Source organism: Pholis gunnellus (genome assembly GCF_910591455.1).
Source record: "Pholis gunnellus genome assembly, chromosome: 9".
NCBI classification, from domain to species: Eukaryota; Metazoa; Chordata; class Actinopteri; order Perciformes; family Pholidae; genus Pholis; species Pholis gunnellus.
This window is the reverse complement of record NC_136535.1, coordinates 16,210,637-16,224,764: the sequence shown is the minus strand read 5'-3', so window position 1 is coordinate 16,224,764 and position 14,128 is coordinate 16,210,637. Positions and strand designations below refer to the sequence as shown.

The window sequence follows — 14,128 nt, the reverse complement described above, 5'->3', positions numbered from 1 at the left end:
TCGCGGGCTTTCGTATCGACGCACTTGAAAACATCCTCTTCCTAACGATGCTGCGTGTTGCGAAGACGAGGAGCGGTTCCGCCGGAGCGCCGCCGTGCCGCGCATCGCGGGGGTTTTGCATTTTTACGCAGCTGTCCAGCCTCTCCGTTCTCTAATCAAACGTCGTCACATGCGGCTCAGAAGCACTTTGACGCTTCAGATAAGATGTGTTTGGGTAAAAACCGCAGCCGACAGGATTTGGACCAGCACTGGAGGCCAGCATGCGCGGATCGGAGGACGTTTTCATAACGCTTGCGAATCAAATTTAGTAGATTTTGGCACCTAGCACGCTATAAAAGGTAAGCAGATTCATTTGGCTTAAGATACAATGCAAAGGCTTAATTAATTGATGTAGCTGCATCCTGGCTGGAAGTTTTCTCCCATTTCTGCTGATTTCTGTGGTCATCAATACCTTATTTATAGCCACCATATGACCTCAATTCATAACTTGCACTTCTCCCTCTCTCTGTGGCTGAAATAAACAATGTTCCTTGTAAGGGGAAGTGATATTTAGTAGCTTCAGTTCAAGCTTTACAGTGCAATAGGAAGTTGGAAAAGGTAGTCTCGTGATGAGAGGACGTGATGGATGCTGGTGGTAAAATATCTGTGGGTCTCATCCTTCTGATTTCCTCCCTCTGTCCCTCCAGACTCGGCCATGGGTGATGAGAGCAGCCTGTCCCGGCAGATAGGGAGCGTGGAGAGGAGCGTGGTGTTCCTCCGGCAGGAGCACATCACTTTACTCCACGGCCTCCACCTGGAGATCCTCTCCCTGCAGAAACGATGCACAGGTGAGGGACACACTGCTGCTGATCTTGCTGCGTGTGCACGAGGGAGCCAATTGGCACTTTTATGTGACCCCCAAAATGTAAAATAACACTCCATAAACTTACGCCCATGATGGCGTGACTATTATCTGCTAATTTACAATTTCTTTAGTCTATGAAATGTAGGATAGGATAAAGAAAAGCAGCAAATCTTCAGCGCTAATGAGCTCATATTTATGTGAAGGATCCTTTGGTGTCTTTTTTCTTTGGGTGCTATAATCAGCGAGGACCCCTCCCACTGACCCTCAAAGAGAAGATTTACAGAGAGTTTTAATTACTTGCTTGATGTATTTTGGAGATAGAAGGCAGTTTTGTGGCCTTTTTTAATGAGGTTTTTACACTTTATGAGATGATTCTATCCAGGCAGAGCCTTAGATAATCTGAAGCTCATTTGATGGACTACACGATCAATATTTCATTTTCAAAGGAACATAAGCCGCCGTTGTGACTCTCGATCTGTAGTGCAGTTATTGTCATTTTCATCTCAGGTAGAGAACCTAAATCTCCCCGTGTGCACACAGGCCTCATTGTTCATGTGTGTCTGCACCATCAATCAATGCCAGAAAATGACTACACGGTGATGTCATGCTACAATTCCTGTAGATTGCATCATTTCCTGTTTCGGGCCTAATGGATATGCCGTCCATTTAATCAAGCAAGCCGGTGCACATGATCAAACACGCACGCACGCACACGCACACACACACACACACACACACACACACACACACACACACACACACACATTTGCATTACTATAACTGGGAGGATGCTCTATTTGATTTTCATTAATTCCCTGGAGGCCTTCCTTATCCTTTTACTATCGGTGAATATGAATATTTAAATTGGTGGTGGGGGGGGGGGGGGGGGGGGGGGGGCAGCTTTGTCTCCTCAGAGTGGAGGAGAGGAGAATCTCCCTATGTACCCTGTGTAAATACACACACACACACACAAGCATGCACGTACACAAGCCACATATTGCACACACACATTCATTGTCACATACAAAATACTGTACATTTTTAGAGAGATGCATTCAAACATATCCGTCACAGTTAATCCATAGATCCCATATCTTCAGTAATCCATATGAACAGGATTGTGGTAAACTAATACAGGGGGGGGGGTTAGGGTTTGTTTTGTAGAGAACAACCCCCTCCGTCACTTTGTAGCTCTGCTGCACAATCACATCTGGTCAATAAAGCTGTGTGTGTGTGTGTGTGTGTTTGTGTGTGTGTGTGTGTGTGTGTGTGTGTGTGTGCACGCGTGTGTGTGTGTGTGCTTATAATAATGCTTATGAGTTATTTCAGCGCCAAGAAAACAAGACAATTTTTGGCCAAACCTTCAAAAACACAATCTTTTTCTTTATAGAAATAATTGAAACAATAAATAATTGAAACAATACTTTTGTACGAACAAACAAACATATTCCTTCCACAGACCTCATCAACATAAATATCTTTGTTCTGTAGCCGCTGGAGTCATGAATCTGCTTCCCAGTTTTTTTTCTATATAAACTACAACACAGCATTTCATTTCCACATTCCTCAAAGGTTTTGTGGAATTGCACATGCAGACACATTATTACGCCACACTCACCAAAAACACACAAGACCATCTACTCTTTCTGCTGAACATCTTTAAATCTAATGATGCCCTCTACCCAGATTGAAAAGCTGTTAAAAGGTTTTGCAGGCAAATGTCTGTTTTTCGAAGGCAAAGTAAGATCAAATGGCCACCAAGCACCCTGGTTGATTTGCAGTCGGCAGGGAAAGTTTAATTGTAAAGCACATTTAAACAACAACGCAATTCCATGTGCTGTAAGAAAAGAAACACAAGTTAATATAAAAAGGCAAAACAAAAAGACACATTTAGATATGATTTAATAATAAAATGGAAGATAAAAATAAGCTAAAATAGACTCAAAAGGATAAAACAGGACATAAATTACAGCGCCATGCAAGACATGAATAAATGGTCCCAAATTAATATTTAATAAAATGCAGTGGCAAACAGAAAAGTCTTCAGCCCTGATCAAATAGAACTGAGAATTGCAGCAGACCTCAAGTGTTTTGGTTGTTTGTTTCAGATATGTTGTGCATAAAAACTGAAACCTGGTTTCCCGTATGTGGTTTTGACAGTAAGTGCAAAGATCTGAGAACTGGGCTGCGGTTGATAGTCCAAAAAACGACATACTAAGTCGGTCCCTGACCCCTCATCCGTGACCTCGATGCAGAACGTCATGAGCTAAAGGAAAACTGTGACGGATAATTCACAAGGACTCAAAGAAAAGACAACCGAGGTGCTCAGAGACGTGCTTACACGACGGCGTACGGATGTCTTTCTTTTTTTTTAGCAACTATAATATAATGCATAGAAAATAAGTATAGGCTACAGGGACAAACGCAATGCTGTACAAGCAATGATTGAATCTCTCAACTCCTCTTCTGACTGCTGGTATAGGGGCCAGCTGATAGACACCTCCGTATTCACTGAGCGCAGTGTGTTCAATAGATCAGTGAGGTCTCGTTTCAGTGCTTCTGTTGTCTCACAGTGTCATTCGTCGCTATGTGCTCTCTTGTTGTCCACTGTTTTGACTGCATGGTAAAGTGCTGCCAATCCCAAACAATCCACTCACCTCCACATTCACTTCGAACCGGTAAAAGAATGTAAGCAGCAAATTATCTTCACTGTAACAAAGCGGTCTCCTTTTTCAGGCCATGTTTACGCTAGAATGTCGACAGCATGTATAACTTGCAGTCATTCTTTTAGTTTTTGGGTTGGTTTCAACGAGGTTCCCATATATAAAAACGAGGTGATGACGAAGAGTCTGGAGAGCGGCTGTGACGCCAGATGCTGATGGGTGTTTGCTGCCAGCTTGCTAAATGTGCAGCCTGGAAGGATACGTCAAGGTTGAGCTGACGAAGTTGCCGTGCACATCAGCTCTGACTTTGAACTGCTGACCTCTTTATTCTTGTTCCAAACTCTCGTTCTCATCACCTTAAAGGCTCTTACGCGTCCGTCTCCTTGAACGACCAGCTAAATTAATTTGTGTCCTCTGTTTTTGAAAAATGGGCCTTTTTCTCCGATATAACGTGTTTTTATTGAGTGCCATATAAATTAGTTATGCGTGTGTCTTTCGAGATGTGTTTGCAACATTCAAGGTCGAGCCATTAAACAAAAACCTTGGATGCTCAGTGAGGCTGGAGGAGATGAATCTACAAAGCATCACACACACTGAATGGTGCAATGTGCTGAGCTCCTCGTTTTCATTGTTGTTTTTTAAGAAATAGTTCCTAGAGCCGACTTCCTGCGGTTAAATAAACCTCATTAGTGATTCATGCGTGATTGAGGATAATGACTAGAAAACAGGACCTCTCAAAGTCTCCCATGTTTTGCAGTTCAGAATTAAACAGCAAGCAGCGAGTCTGTCTTTGTGGAGCTGTCTATCTGCGGTTCCTCTATCCCCTCTTCCTCCCTCCCTCCCTTCCTTCATTCCCTACTATCTGTCATCCCACCCTCCTCACCTCCTCTGTCTCCCTCTCTTCATGCCAGCAGCATGGGCAGGCGTGTTATACTTACTGCAGAGGGAAGGAGAAAGGGTGTGACGGAGAGAGGAAGAGGAGAAGAAAGGCTACAAATTACACTTTTAGATTCTGCTTTACATGTCAAGTAAACATCTATGTAAGCGAGTGTTATTAGAGTTACCAATTTAAAATGATGGCCATTAAACTAGTTTACGATCGGCACCCGTGGCTGGTTGAACAGTCACATATTTCTGGCGATGGAAAATTAAAATAGGACAAATCTGTGCCACGTTCATCTAGAATTAGCTGGAGCCGCACACACAGACACATTTCTGTGTTTCACAGTGTGCTGAAAGCTGAGTGTAGAGATTTCCCTGCTGAAAATCTAAATGACAGACCAGACTTGACCAGCAGTCCGACCCCCACAACCCCGTCAGAGACACTATGCTGATATATCATGTTTTATCAGGGACAATCCAACCCTGCGAATAACTAAGCACCATATACCAGTCTGATACGTGATCTTCTCAATAACATAAACCGTCAGTGGCTATAATACACTGACATGAGATATAATCCATCTATCCAAAAATGACAGTGTGCCAGATATCAAATCATGTAATATATGCATAATCCTAATCATGTTAATGGGGTATCTCACTGTAACAGCTTTCAGTTATTACTGTCTGTCTGATTATTATTTATTTTTTTACGGCACAAGACAAATGGATGCATCCACTAATGCAAGAGATAAATGTTGTCCACAACGTGACACAGGGTATAACAATAACAACTACACTACACAGTACAATACACAAGACAAATCTGTATCAATTAGTTCTCCACACAAAATCATGTTTCACCTTTTTATAATCCGTCATTCTGCAGAATGCTTCTGTGTGGAACTGTAGTTTTGGGTTTAAATGATATTGTTTTTTCAGCTACATCAGTTGTAATGAATGCGGCTCTGCTTACGTCGCTTTATGGCAAGCATCTTGACTTTTACTTGGCTTGTTTTCGGGGTTTCTATTTGTTTGGTTTTGCATTTCCTCTTGAAACCGACTGCACAGCCAGTAGTTTTTATTTGAGTGAATATTGATTTCAAAGAGGGGTGCTAATAAGTCTTTTTGAGGTTGCAGTTTTTCTCCAGCCTGTGACAAGTAATGAAACAGGACATCGTCTTTGATGTAAAGTTTCAGATTTAGCTTCATAAATTATGTATGAGCTCACTGAAAATGTGCTGGTAAACTGCATCGAGCATCTGGTATGTCAACCAGCAGCAGCAAACTGAAAATGTCAGCATAGAGCTTTAATAAGACATTTCAGCACCATTGAGCATCTTTATTTGAGCTCTAACAATATTATTTCATGTGTTTTTTATATATTTATATGTATCTTTAACAGCTCTTTCCTGTGGTTTTGTCTTTCTCTTGTGTTTTTCAGAGTTGACAAGTGATCTAAAGGTGAAGCCTCCAGGCAGAAGCCAAATAGGTATGTTAAAAAAAAACATCCCTTCTGTGCACTTTTTCTTCATCACCCACCTCCATCCAGTGAATAAGCTCTCCGTCTGCACTGGAGACAGAAAGACGCACATGTTTGCATCTCCTTGGGATTGTTTGTCTTTGCCCGACTCAACCTCAACCCCCAATCCACCGTAACTCGACGCCCCGCACCCCCTCTCTGCCTCCTTCTGTCCGCCCCAACCCTCCCATCCCCCAGGGGATGAATCCCTGTCAGCTGCCCTCCTCCCTCTTCTCACCCACGCATCCTTATCTCTCTCACTTCATTTACTTACCCTCAAGGAGGGAGACGCCTCTGACAAACCACACACAGGACAGATCATGGCTGCTAAATGTTTCCTCGTTTTTTGTGTGTGAAAAGAGTTGGTCACAGCTGTACCGGGGGTCGCAAGCACTAGCTGGGAAGAACCTAACAGAGCTGCAAAGACCACATGCCTCAACATATTTGGCTCATAGCGGAACTTTGCAGGACCGTTTGTGGTGTCTGGATGCAAAGATAGGCACCATTTTGTCACAGTGAATTAGAGACAGAGCAAGGGGAGTTAAAAGACTGTGTGCTTGTAGAAAGCAAAGGGGGGTAGTCTTGTTAAGCTGCATTACTCAGCCATTAAACCCCATCTCTTTTTCCAGGACAGGTTATCCCCTGATCCATCAGTACAGCACGGCCCTCTGTTCTCCTCCCATCCTGACAAATTGATCCATCCTCTTTCTTTTTTCCTGCTCTCGTCTTTCCTCATTGTCCCAGAGGGGGTGTCCACTTACAAGACTTTGCTGAGAACCAGAGCGATGTAGAGCCAAGGAAAAGGAGAGAGGAGGAGGAGGTAGAAGGCGAGAGGTAATGAGAGGTAGCGAGGAGTACGATTTAAGGGAAAAGACAAGGCGGCAGGATGCGGTCAGCTGCAGACGCTGAGGAGGAGGGGAGAGGGGAATGGAAGGATATGAAGATCACATTAGGTACTGTAGTCTATAGTTAGCATATGAGCTCAACCTGGGTGTGGTGATGGGCGACAGAAAACCCGAGACTGATCGGCCCCTCAGAGGATCCGTCCTGGAGAGAAAGAAAATCACAGATGAAATATGACTAAGTATGATAAAGGGAAGTCATACAGACAGAAAGATAAGAGAGAAAGCTAGCGCAAGTGAAGAATGCAGATCATAAAGAAAATAAGATGCAGCAGCTTTAAAGGTGCAATATACGGGATTCACAGCCTTTATATCATCAAACAACTATTATCTATGGAAAGATATTGAGGAGTAATGTCTACCTGAGCACAGAATGAAGTCGCTCTCGCTCTGTGTGTGTTGTTATCCGAGGCTATACTGGCTAGGTAAACACTTTCATCCCTGTCAGCACTTTTGTCATTGTTTGCACTGTTAGCTGCGAGCCGCCGCCTCAGCCGTCACCGTGTAGAGAGAAAATCTAAATGCTCCCCATCTCATATATAGCACCTTCAACCTTAAACCTGTAGTTTTTATCAACGTATGAAGCACCTTATTACAGTTAAGCCTCATACGGATTCAAGGCTTTACAGTTTTAAGTTCCAGCACTCGCCAAACCTCCCTCCACCCTTTGGGATTCTCCTACCCTGCAAACCTGACCTATTTCTATGGGCAGAGGCAACGGAGCAGGCCTCTGTGGATGTAATCTCCTTCTCCTCTGGCAAGCTGCAGCTCAGTCAGCTCAGAGGTTGCTGCACTGGCTTTTCATTCATGCCTCCCTCTCCTCAGGGGAATTTTAGTGGAAGGAAAGAGCAAAATCTTTGTCTACAGAAGCAAAAGGAGAAAAAAAGAACAATAAGCAGAATGCCGTGTTAAACCTGTGCTTGGCAGAGAGGTTGAAGTTTAAATGGAGAGAAGGCCTCGGGTAGTAGTTTTTCTGTTTTATCTCTCACAAATCAGCGCTAGTTGATGTTATAGAATTTTGGCAGCAGTTTTTTTTTTTATGTGAGATAATGTGATATGTCATATCAAATTACAAGGACTAGCTTTATGTACAGTGTGTTATGTATCAGTGGTGCAGAATGACTGTGCCTTGCTTTAGGTGGTAAAGAACAGCAGTGATCTACGGCGGCTAGTTTTCTCTCTAAATACTGATGATTGGTTAATTGTCTCATTTTTTCATCTCCACCTCTTGCATATTTGTTTGTTCGGGTATTAAAAATGACATGTGAACATGTCTAGTTGGTAATAATAAGCCCAACTGTGTAGGATCTTTGAGCTGGCGTCCTCAGGTATTGCAGAAATTATTCTGGAAGAAATAACATCCATTTAAAAAGACAAATGTGTGTATCATGAATATCTTTAGATTCGCAAGAATGACTAAATATTGATATATTGCCCAGCTGTAGTCTTTGAGGGTAGAATGGAGATAACCCTTTCCATATATGTGTGTCATTTCTAGCTCCAGCTCTAAAGCCATCACACTATACCATTCGCAGATTCAGACTTTGAGAGGAAACTGGTGATTCCCCAAATATCAGATTTGGTCTCATCATGAACTACTTTCATATCATTTTACTGAGTGGATCCTTGATAAAATGTGATCTGCGTTATATATGGAAACTCTTGAGTTTAACTCCTGCTGCTATTTAACACTTGCATTTCTGGTCCATCTCTGTGTCAGAGTTACAGGAGGAAGAGGAGCTCCTGGAGGACCGCTGTTGGGACGCGGAGAGCCGTCTGACCGAGCAGGAGTGCTCGTTAGGAGAGCTTCGTCAGGAGCTGACTCACAAAGGGGCTTTGGTTGGAGCCCTCAGAGCCAATCTCAAGGAAAAGGAGCGCCATTTCCTGGAGGAGCTCAAACGCCGCAGCCACTGTTCCACCATCCTTAACACGGAGCTGCAGAAACAAACAGAGGCAGCAGCATACCTCTCCTTCCAGCTGCATGCTGCCAGGCAGAAACTGCACCACCAGCGGATGCAGCAGAGGCAGGGACTCCTCGCCCGGGCCAACAGTCAGGGGGCCCAGTATGGTGCCGAGCAGAACTCCGTTTCTCCGCAGATGCCGTCAGGAGCCTCCCCTTCCTCTCCCGTGGTTAAACCCAAGCGCAAGAGTGCCCGGGCGTCTTCGAGAGTGGAGCGCGCCCGTGAGTGTGTGCCCATAGAGAAAGTGATGGGCCCTGCAGAGCCCACAGCGATGCCGGACCCTGCACTCTTCCTCCACCCTCGAAGGCACAGGGCCCGCTCCAGGCACACTGTGGCACAAAGACGACAGGCTCCACTGGGCCTGGAGAAAGAGGATGAGGAGGAAGGCGGTGGAGAGGGGCCAGTGGAGCCCCGGGGTGAACGGGCCAGACTGTTGTCTTCAGCAGCGGCGCCCCCTGCTGCTGAGACGAAGGCAGATTAGCGACTACTGTGACCTGCACTTTTAACTGCAGTTTGATCACCGTATCATTCTCTTCCGTCAGACTGTTAATGCTGTTAACTGTTGTTCTGCACCTTTACTGAATTGACACTAAGACTGGTTTTAGCTTATTGAATTATATTACACTTATTGCTGACACTTTTTTAATATGGACTTAACCTTAAATAACTCAGTGAGTGTCACTTTAAGTCAGTCTTAAATGAAGTTAGATGAATTATCTGTTTACACTGGTGTCACATGCTCAATAAGCTGTGGGGCCTTATTTTAAAGCAACCCCTTTTTGATCTATAAAGAGTAGCCTTCGGACTGGACCTGCTCTATATGAAAAGTGCCCTAAGATAGCTTCTGGCGCTGTAAAAATGAAATTGAAATTGGAGATTAAAATATGGGGTTGGTGAATGGTAGCAGCCATTTTAGATGGACTACAAGCCGATGTGTTGTGTAGCCCAACCAACTGTGAGCTTTCAAGGCCAACCATAAATCAACCGTGTGACCCAACGTTTGGTTGAGTACCAGCTGAAAATATCTGAAGTGGTATGCACGTCTGTTTGAGTCCTCTGTGTTTGTTCCTGTGACTTATCAAATTATGAATACAAACTACAACCAATTGGAAACAATGACCTCCAACAATTGTATGGTTTGTCTGAATTTTAATCTGTGACCACTGCATTCCTTTACAGTAAATACTTGTATCTAATTGGCCAGAAGGTGTCCTTTTAACATCATTTATGAGGATACATAATTTGTTTCTCTGAACCTTAACCTCAACTGGTTATCTCTGCAACAATTGACCATGCGCTAACGTAAAGCCTGAATCCCAATGCCTGAGGGCAACGCTTCAGGAAACACGAGTTTAGGAGGAAACTTTTTGACACAAGACCTGCTAACAGTTGAAAATGTGTGAAACCATATCTATTAACCACACTCTTATTACAGCAACAAACAATTGAATAGAATTTTATCAAAATTGCAATATGGCCTCCTGCAATTTTCAAATCGCAGGAATATAGGAGCAATATTTGTTGAAGGCGAAAAGTTTGTCAAAATACCATTTTAGATTAAATGTTGTGATGCTGCAGAGATGTGTTGGCCTACACATCATACTCTACAGACTGAACAAAAACATCTTCGTTAAAAATCAAACCATAATCATTTTATCATGTTTTTCATTAAAAATGTCCCTCTAATATTTCAAATCATGTTGCAATTGCAATGTCAGTTAAAGTAATTGCAATTAGATATTTTTTTTCAAAATAGTACAGCACCAACTCATGTTTGTCGTTAGATATTATCGATTATTTAATACATTGTTACATTTTTGAAAATCTAAAAAGGTAATGCACACCATCATAGCCTGTATGTTTACTAAAAGATACTCATTGAGGCACGTTGTGCTGCGATTCCTCTGTAGTGGCTGCTTTCTATAAACAGGTGACAATAGGTTCTGAGTCATTGAACCATGTGTTTCACTCAGGTGTGGTTTGTGTACTAAACACACACACACGTATACACACACACACATGATTACTACGTCAACTAGTTTGTGTTGGAGGTTGTTGTGTTGGGGTTTCTTTTCACTTCAAGAAAAACTGACAAACAACATGATTGAAGGTTTTTGTGTGTTTTCAACTGAAGTCTGATTGATTCTGTGTGTTTTGCATTTTGTTCCTTTCCCACTTTACATAAATTTACAAAGTAGCTGCGTCAAAATGCACACCAAGACGGCGGCTGTGCACCGTGAATGACAAGAGGGCCGGCTCAGCAGAAAGCTTTGTGTGTGTCCTGTTATCGAAACACATGCCCATAGTGGCCCCTAGCGTTACAAGGAGCAAGTAGCAACTTGGAAAAATAAAAACAGTTTAAAAGATTTGAAGAAGATTTGAATGGAGGACATACTTTTTTATGTTATTGCTTCATTGCTGTACCCGACTGTAATTACTGCCTTATAATAGAGGAGCTGTGGATGGAAGAAATGCAGTGTGTACACTAAGAAGCAGGACAAAGTATACTAAAGTATTGTGCGCTTTTGTTTCAGAATGACTTTTATAAGACTCTTTAGGATTTGGTTATAACGGTTTACTGTATGTGATGTGGCACCTCAGTTATTTTTGATTCAAAGTTTTGTCACAGTTGATTGATACTTGAGCCATGACTTAACTGAGCATCAGTGTCTTTGAAACAAGCCTTCCTGTAAGACTGGACCCAGTTGTGATTAGTCGCTGTGAGGTTTTTCTCGCCTTCTGCAGCTACTGATTAGAAGTTTAGCATTATATTTTAACAGTATATCCTCAATAAAGCAATATATCAATATATTTATATATAATAATAATAGGTCACATCAGCTGGTTTGCGGACTCTTGAGGTGTTAAGAATTTATGATTGTTTAACTTTGTATTTTTTAATTGTTGAGCTCTGTATGTTTTGCTTAATACTTTTCTGAATTGTCGAAGGGATTTTTTCTGTTGATTGTCAATGAATCTGTACATGAATAATTGTTATGTTACATTTTATAGGACGCATATCCAAGTGAGGAATCAATGCTGCACATGAAGCAGCATTAAGCAAACGGGCATATTATTATTATGCCACATGAGACTGTCTGAGTGAAAACGAACTGAACCTGTCTTCTCTTTGGCATAAATGCAAATGTGACGAAGATTTTCATTCACCTCAGCTAGTAAGCCATTAGCATGTCTGTGCACTATTCTTCCTCAAGGTTTATGAGACAGCTGGGGATAAAAGTACAAAGCTGTCTGGTTGAAAAAATAATTTCCCCGAAAGGGATCCTGAAGGACTGTTAGACTTCATCACTCCACAAGCTATCCATTCGACAGGTAGATTAAACTCTTCACCCACCTCTCTTAATACAAGTTAAGATCCTACATCCCACATTCTAGATTATCTATACTTTGATATTATGTAACAACATCATCATAAATACTGGTTGCTGTTTACAGCTACAGGGACTGTTGACTTGTTTGTCTGCGTTGAGAGAAAATGCTAATGAGCCAAAGAGGCCCACCACTAAAATTAACATGAAGGTTACTGGTGAGATGCCTTAATGAAGATGTCTTTTCATGAATATTTCAAGCTTAAAGGAGTAAATCTTCACCGCCTGATTTGCTTTTTCTACTTTCCAGATCATACCACAGTTCATCTCACAACATAGCAAGGCAGTAGATCATTTACTCACACCCACAGAGAATGTCTTCCATCTTTCTAGACGCCTTTATAATAACCCTAATCCTCATAGTAATGATCAAAACAAATGTCAACAGCTTCATGTCCAGGTATTGAGGTCAAATCTGTTTATTTTGCATTTTAGAGAAATATGTCAGTGGACAATGTATGTATGTATGAAGCATCTTGGTTGACATGTTATGTGGTCTCTAGCAATAACGCGGTGTGGTACCCAACATGGAGGTGTTGGTCTGGGTTGTTGCATAGCTGTTGACTGATTACCGCATATACTGTGTTAGCTTCCTATAGTGATCTACTGTACACATAATTGGAATAAAATGAAGGATTGTCTAGTCTAGTCTCCTTATTGTTGCTTGAATACCAGAGATTACCAGAGAAAACCTGATTTGAAAGAAGCAGAGAATAAATGTGCAGATGAATAAATCAATTATTAATGTTGCCCTTTTCACGGTCATGTGGAGCTGGATCCTTTATGTCATCCTTTTCATTAAATTATACCTTTGATGGATGATATGAACATATTTTATCTGGATCTTTCTATACATGACTCTCCTTCACATTTAGCATCTACAGTAGTACAGTGTGAATGATAAAACATTATTGTAGCCTTTTAAATATGTACAATTTACCACCCCATTATCATAAAAGGCAAATGCTTTGAATGTTTCTGAGAAAGCTCTCAGGCCAGACTCATTTTCTCAGTATTGTTTTGTAAGAGACGTAGCTTTTATCTCCCAGAAGACTCACAGTACTGTTATCTGCTGCACCCTGAACAATGTATTCTTTATTACATTAAGAAGAGTCCTTTTCAAGTCCAAGCGGAAGCAGAGTTACAAATTAGATTATAAAGACTTTCATTTTACTATCCTACCAAATTTTCTTTTTACTTTCATAAGGTTCAAATATTTTAGCGTTGGCTTTAGATGTCCCCTCAAAGGTGGGACATTGGCAAAGTGTTCAAAGTTACCGGAGAGCTATTTATCAGGTCTGGCAGAAACTGCTCCCACTGGAGAAAAAGTAATATACAAGTCTGGGTTACAACGCAGGCAACTGGTCCAAACAGCCCCAGGATTACAGTGTCTCAACTGATATGAACCAGTTTATTTGTGATGATAAATCACTAAGATATTACATTACATATTGACCTTAAAGTGTGAACTGCTTTATGACCTGATCTTAAAGAGGGTTCCTGCCTTGTGTTGTGATTTTGATCATATTACCAAACTGGATCTAGGCTACTGTGCACACTGCACAAAAAAACAGGGAGATGGGGTTAATAGGGGCCCTAGAGTTCCTAAATAGGGTAATCCAGCCATAGATGGTCAACTATGAGTTGTGCACAGGCCACTGCTGTCTGCATATTGGTGAGCTGAACTCGGTCAGTTTGGAGGTTAAAGGTCAGTGTGGCCAACAGGAGCTGATGACATCACACTCTGCATCTCTATATTTGTGATGTCAATAACAGTAAAATGATTGTATTACTTTGTCTTTCCACTAAGCCATTGATTTTATGTTATCTTCCAGTGCGTACGATTCATTCTTCACCGTCACAAAAAAATAATCACATGAATTTGTAGAGGAGATTTGTCGCTTGTGGCTTTCCGTAGCGCTACGCTCAGTGGGTGGGGAAGTGCAACGCAAAGGCAAAGAGGTC

The 14,128-nt window shown here is 42.0% G+C and overlaps 1 protein-coding gene across 1 annotated transcript; it reads left to right on the top strand.

The window, feature by feature from the left end:
* Positions 1-694: 694 nt before the first annotated feature.
* ccdc92ba (coiled-coil domain containing 92Ba) lies at positions 695-9,255 on the top strand (the record flags this gene model as incomplete). Its single annotated transcript, XM_079165897.1, has 3 exons — positions 695-827; positions 5,834-5,881; positions 8,534-9,255. 3 exons carry the CDS (start codon positions 695-697, stop codon positions 9,253-9,255), a joined length of 903 nt encoding a protein of 300 aa, XP_079022023.1.
* Between the last annotated feature and the right edge of the window lie 4,873 nt (positions 9,256-14,128).